The sequence below is a fragment of the Petromyzon marinus genome, unplaced genomic scaffold, assembly GCF_048934315.1.
Source record: "Petromyzon marinus isolate PM22_M1 ecotype Great Lakes invasive population unplaced genomic scaffold, UKy_Petmar_22M1.pri1.0 PM_Scaffold_7, whole genome shotgun sequence".
In the NCBI taxonomy this organism is placed as follows: Eukaryota; Metazoa; Chordata; class Hyperoartia; order Petromyzontiformes; family Petromyzontidae; genus Petromyzon; species Petromyzon marinus.
The window spans coordinates 1,534,029-1,541,029 of NW_027423677.1; the positions used below are offsets into that span (position 1 = coordinate 1,534,029).

The window sequence follows — 7,001 nt, forward strand, 5'->3', positions numbered from 1 at the left end:
GATTCTCAAAACGTTTGCATTCAAGGTCACTGCTACGTCTTTGTAAAAGGAGGCGAACGATTGATATGTGCTCCCCAAATAAGTAATTTGCATGTAATTTGCCAACCTTGGACCATGATGCTGGCACACGAATAACGTTACAGGATCTTTTAACGTACACTGTTAAAGCGGATAGCCTGTAAATATTTTACGCTTAATACACACCACAGAATTAACCGGAGTGGCCACCGAGTTTGAAACGCAAACCTCCACAACACACAGCGAATGCAATACCGCTTGGGCCACCTCAGCGCGAGCTGAAAACCAGGCATGAGAAGCCCTTTTGAGCTTCTGGTCCAAATTAGGCTGTGTGCATTATCCACGCAGAGTGACAATGTAATGCGGCATACAAGGCATGCTGGAAAGGACTGGATCCACTGGTCACAAATGTGCTTTTTGCCATCTAGAGATCACTTTTTGCATCAACTACTATTTCCCTCATTTGTTTTTATTCTACAAGTACTTTTCTGCCCTTCGAGTTTCTCATTGTTTACAGAAAGCATTAGATTTTCTTTATAATTCTTCCGGATCTGAGGGATTTTACTGTATTTTTAATGTGATGTCCTCTCCGTGACAATACGGGCTCCATCATGGCAGTTATTTCCAAAGCATATTTAATTGTGACCGTTTTATATTTGAAACGCATTTACATAATTTAATTCAGTTTCAGTTTATTTTGGTATAGCCCTGTGAGCCATCCGGCTCTAATGTATCCACCGGTGTAACTTCCTCTGTAATAGTCCACACTGCCAAATGACAAAAAAAACGGAGCTTCGTATCTCACTGCGTTCTTCCACCTCAAACCAAGTGTCTGTGTGTCTGATAGAAACCTAATCGCAGAGATGGTCAGGGGGCTTGGGTCCCAGTGCATTAAGCCAGTCCTGGGTTTAAATGCAGAATTCAGCCGTTCGGGAAATGCCAATGCCTCCCGGTTAAGTGAACACATGCCCTACCTCCTCGTCGAAGGTAACGTTGAGCTTGAGATCTTTGGAGTCAAAGAAAACCGTCCCCTCCAAGCCGTACTTGGGAATGAGCACCACCACGGCGTTTTTGCGCGCAAACAGCACGAAGCCCTCTTTGCTCACCACTCCCTTGCTCTTGAAGAACAACTGAGACCACAACAACAACAGCCGTTAATCACCGCTACGTGGCAAAGAGCAGACACACGCGCATCACTTACCAAGCCCATAATTATTTAACAAAATTTAAGGTATTTTTCCGCATCCCCCCGCTAATTTATTCCAGTTGTGCTATTGGCATCATGTCATGGGGATTATTTTGAGTTCAATCGTGAAGGTACAATGTCAATTGTATTGACTATAATCCTCCATCAACTGACAGAGCCAATCAAATCAAGTTGTCACATCATGGGTAAATGTGCCAAGTGACTAGGTTTTTCAGTAAACACAGAAGAATGCTGAAGAGCAATGTCAAGTGTAGCCAACCAGTACAGCCACGGCACCACCACACGTAAGCGTGCGAATAGAAAACAATTGATTCTTACTACACGCACAATACGATGCCTGCTTTCGTGACCTTAAAAATGGTTTTCAAGAGACGAATGGACGCATTATCAGGTGCCTAAGCACACGCCGTGCAAGCTCCACGTGGCCCACACGTCCGCCTCCCACCTGCGTGTGGAAAGCTACAGACGAGCGTTGGGCGTACTGCGCCATCTTGTGGCGGTAGTTGAGGTTGTTGCAGAGCTGCTGCTGCTTCTGCTTGTCGGTGAGCGCCGGGTACGTGGGGTCGGCGCCCACGCACACGGCCAGCAGCCGGTGCACAATCACATCCGAGTATCTGTAACGGTACAGGGAGACAACAACAACAACAACAATATTCACATTTGTTGCAGCCTCTATTTAATATGAAGATTAAATTTACAGTAGATACAGGCTGCGGTATGGCCACGAGATGCCAACGGAGCAGCGGTATTAATCCACCAAGCACCGCGATTCATTCTGGTGGATCTCAGCGGGTTTCACGATCCACCAGAAAGCTACGCAAACAATGACTCAGATGGATTTAACGCTGTGATAGAATACTGTACTCTGGCCATACCACGTTCTAGCACCATCTGCTATTGGAAATTATCTTTGTTAATGTATGAATTTAATTCTTTGTTGAGGATTTTTTATGTCAACAGATGTAGCGCAAATTGCTGCCTGCTCATATCTGTGTTCTTATTTAAGATCCACAACAAAATCGTTAGCGATCCATGGCAGAATTGCATTTCACTTTTGGCCGCCGCTGCAACACGGCAATGGATTCTTGATTCTGCACGTGGAACACTGTCACCCTCCTTGTAGGCGTTGGTGTTCTCCGGATCCTCTAGTTTTTCCCCAACACAAGCCAAACAACCATTTAAGGAATTGGCCAAACTTCCCGTTTATAGGACCTTTTGGAAAAATAACTCAAAATCTGAATCTTTATCCTGGAGAAATCCGATTCGCGATAAAAGCTCGTTTTGACAGATGTCCAGTAGGTATATGATAGGAGTGCTAAGAAGAGGAAAGGTAAACAAATCAGTAAAAGTAAATAATAGAAAAAAGATATACAAGTTGTATGTTAAACTTAATTCGCACCGTACGTAGCCAACCGTGCTAATTGGAGGTGTGCCGTAATCACAAGTTAACATTGCATAAGTACATCAATTAATAAATAAATTCCTAAACTTGGGAAAGGCAGCACAGTCCCAGACCACACCAAGACAACAACATAGTCCCCTCAATAATCGCGAAGGTCGATTTCACGCGTGTGCCTGACGCCAGAGCACGTCACCGTCGAATGGGCGACGTGAAGTGGGTGTAGATGGCGGTGGCGAGCCCGTAGTGGTGGGTGTCGGGCTCCATGCCGGAGCAGAAGTAGATGGCCTGCATCATGCAGCGCGTGGCCAGGATGCGCAGCAGAGTGTTGAGGTATGGTGGCGCTCCCGGCACCGCCGCCCGGTCCAGGGACTCGGCCAACGCCTTAGCCGAGTCCACCTGGATCTCGATGTTCTGCGCAAAAAAATCGGGCACACCGGCGTTTGTGAGGTGACTATCCCGCACGTGGCTTGTAGTTCAGTGCTGGGGAAGCAGCAAGGGTTGTGGTGTATTGGAAAGAAAACGTTATTCAGCGCACTTCCTGTGGGCATTCAGGTTTCCATAACCTGGCTTGCCAGGAGAAGGCAGTACAGCAAGTGGATTAATCTACATCTGGCACAGTGCCTGGCTGCCTTCCAGCGTTGTCTGTGGTTCGTCACACCTTTTGAGTTGTTCTGCCTCTAATGGCGAGTGGAAACTATACGGCTACATCTCAAGATAAAGGTAAAAGGTGCAGCCCTGCAATTGCTCGCTCAGGCTAATACTGACATCGTTTCAAGACACCTCTGCTTCACAGTAGGGGGTAGCACATTCCCACCCATTTTGAGCATAATGTTCATCACAATAAGTCGACCTGATATTTCAACATTTCAGTGCTGGAATTTATCTAAAATTAAATACAGTACTACATTTATCGTGATGGTTTTTTGTTGCTTATTTCTGTGGAGTAGCTGGGAAACGAGCCGAGTCCTTCAACTCCCTACACTTGATAACACAGTATGTTCAATGTGGCTGCTGGATTTTGAAGCCAGGGTCCCAGCTGTAATCTCTGGGTCATAGGGTGACCCAGGTGACCCTTGCAAATGAGACTATTATGTTCTCTTGAGTTCTCACCCGGTTAAACCAAAAGACCTCAAACAAAAATTTGAGCCACCCGACGACCTCTGAATTCCTTGCGAGGAGGATGATATTGAAGGAAGGTTAACAGCAATCTAGAGACAGTAGAACCCCTCTTAAAGACGGTAATTGGTTCCACGAACACGAGCATTAAAGGATTTGGTCATTAAGCGAGTATAGGAAATACGTGTTAAAAGCTTAATTCGTTCCGATAGCATCGAAAGTTTCCCTTGTTCACCCAAAAAACGTACTTTATAATATTTAAACAATGGATATTAATACATAAAGATACTAACATTATAAACACATCATATTAAAATAAACACTGTTAATAAATGCATGAATTCATTTTGATTTAAAACTTTCGTGACTGCAGGGATTCATATTCTTGGTTCTTTCGGTAAATTCACGTAGAAGGGAAACAATAAAATAATAAAAATATACAACAATAAAATTCTCACGACGTTTCGACTGCAACACAAGCAATCATCATCAGGTGTGAAAACCACAACAAGAAAATTTGAAAAAAGTGGCGGTTATTTTAACGTTAGCACCACGGAGAGAGATTTGATAAGCCATTTCAGGTCTTAATTGATTGATCACGCTTAAGGTGGCTGTCAGAACGCATCCATTATTTTTTGTCTCCCCCCTCCTCTTTTCCGAACATAGATGGACTCGTCCATCTGAACAAACTGTCAAATCTCTCTCCGTGGTGCTAACGTTAAAAATAACTGCCACTTTTTTCAAATTTTCTTGTTGTGGTTTTCACACCTGATGATGATTGCTTGTGTTGCAGTCGAAACGTCGTGATAATTTTATTGTTTTATATTTATTTTATTGTTTTCCTTCTACGTGGCATTAATTCATATTTACTGTACCTACAAGAGCCCGTCGTTAACAGGGAAATGGTCGGTTAAGCCTACACATTGAGCTCTATGGAGGCCCGTTGTTAAGCGATTAGTTAACAAGGGTGGTCGTTAAAAGGGGTTCTAACTCTACCTTTGATTTCGCCGCCTTCACCAAGATGTCGTAGTTGGAAGGCGGAGGCGCCGGGTGGCGTCGGAGCAGCGCACACTCGGGGAATTCGCCTACGATGCGCTCCGCCACGGAGATGTTGGCGAGCAACATGAACTCCTCCACCATCGAGTTGGTCTCCCTGTGTACACGCACCAGTTTCTGCCACCACAACACATCAACCACAAGGGTCAAGATTCTTTATCTTAGATTATTTTGCTGATAATAAATTTCCCACGTGATAAGCCACTTTGTTCAGCTATCATTTGTGGTCAGGGTTTTACTTGGTAAGATAAAAATAGTTTAGTTTTATTTGTATATTTGTTTAAGTTATTTGTTTACCTTTCCAATACTTTGCAATCCTAACGTGTGCTTGTATTGTTTGTTGTTGTAACGTTGTGACCTGCCCCAACTGGACATCTGTGAAAAAAGAGCTTTATAGCTCATCGGATTCTTCCAGTAGAAATATATATTTTGATTCTGATAGAGAGATCTGCACAACAGTCGGATCGCAGTCATGGGAGGTGTCTTGTTGACGAGACTCACTTGAGTTCCTTGGTCTGCAGGTCGATCGGGTCGTGGGTTTCGCTGTCCATGTGGAATCGGACCTCAGGGGATGCCAGAGTCAATGCCCTACGGGTGGAGAAGGGACATGAGCGATTATCATGTCCAGCCAAAACAACACAGAATCTTAATATAAGACACTTCACAAACTCAGATATTTGAGTTGAACATGCACAGCTCGTTAAGTCAATCCACTGCTGGATGAGGGCCGCCCCATGTCATACGGGTCGTGGGGTGGTTTTACCGTACTTAACCGTGGTGGTCAGTACGCATTGGCAAAGGTGGGGGAGCACAGACATGGGAGCATTAAGAAGAGTAAAACAATTTATGTCACTGCATTGTCCTCTATTGCCCACAATGTAGCCCCGCAGCAGCCTGTAACACTCCAATCTAGAAGGATGTTATTAACCAGGTAAAACCTTAACTTCTTTATTGTTGCCTTCATTTCCGCATCTCCAGCTTCTTCAGCCTCCCACTCCCAGCCCCACTCACTTCCCCCCCCCCCGGCATTTTGCCGTGCTCGCCTCTTTAATCCCTCTAGCAGCACCCCACTTCCCCTACCCCACACCCCCCATCTCTATCTCTCCCCCCTTGCTCCCCCCCACTCTCTTACCTATATAGCCTCTTGTTACAACAGCCCTTTTTTGCCCACTTCAGCAATTGTTTCTGGCTGTGGTTGTCCCACCTGAAGAAGGACGCTTGTGTTGCGCCCGAAACGTCGTGATTTAATTTAGTTGTTATTTTATTTTATAGTTTTACCTACGTGACTTTACCGAAAAAAACCAGAGTATGAATCCTGTAACACTTGTTTGTGCATGATATTCACCCAAGCCTCATGCATCATGGGGTCAAAAAAGCAACAGGTGCAGCCTTGCAATGGCTTGCTCAAGCCACTGCTGGAAGAAGGGGGCTCCCATAAGAGGCGGCCCCTCTAGGGATACACCCTTTTACAGTCCCTCTCAATGTATTTTAGCCTACTCTTCCACGCTGGCCGGATGTCTTAGAAGACACGGGAGTAACCACACTTTACCGCGCCACAGGCGACCTGCCGATCGACTAAATGCGGTGCACACATTAATACGGCTCATCGCTCCAGTGGCGGTGGAGGGGATGAGGATCTTGACAATGAGTTACCCGTTTTGAATGCGCCTCTGCTTGAGGATCTTGGCCAGGGAGTTGAGGCCACGCAAGCTGCTGGTGACCGGATCCTTCCGCCCAGCGTCGTCCATCATTAGCTGAGCCTCTGCGTACGTCAGAGACGCCTGCGGGGATACGATGAACACACCACGGGTGAACCATGGGGTCCTCGCAATTACACAATGCCCACGCCTGATCCAAGCCCAAGCCAGAACTCAACAGATGTCTACGTGGCTCCCGATGACCACTGAGGGTTACGCTCACCCAAAGAAAGTAAAATTGATATATTTTTTTAATTCTCAAAGCTGGAATTTAACCAAATTTAGTGCAATGTAATTTGGTGGTCTTTCGTGCAGTGAGTTTAACACGTAGGCTTTCGTGACCAATATCATCGATAATACAGGTTGTTTGGGTTAGATTGTGTAAATACATAAATGTGTCGTTAAACCCGCCACCACCCGACACAGCCGACTAGTAAGGGTTGTCACATAAACAGAACGTGGCCAATTCGTCACTGGTACAACACACCGGTGTGCTGTACTCGTG

General features: G+C 45.5%; 1 protein-coding gene across 1 annotated transcript; it reads right to left on the reverse strand.

Annotated features, from left to right (window-relative positions):
* Window positions 1-2,800: 2,800 nt before the first annotated feature.
* LOC142923765 (exosome complex exonuclease RRP44-like) lies at window positions 2,801-4,905 on the reverse strand. Its single transcript, XM_076064747.1, has 2 exons — window positions 4,740-4,905; window positions 2,801-3,038 (listed from the first exon to the last, which is right to left on the reverse strand). Exons 1-2 carry the CDS (start codon window positions 4,881-4,883, stop codon window positions 2,817-2,819), a joined length of 366 nt encoding a protein of 121 aa, XP_075920862.1. The 5' UTR covers window positions 4,884-4,905; the 3' UTR covers window positions 2,801-2,816.
* Window positions 4,906-7,001: the final 2,096 nt, after the last annotated feature.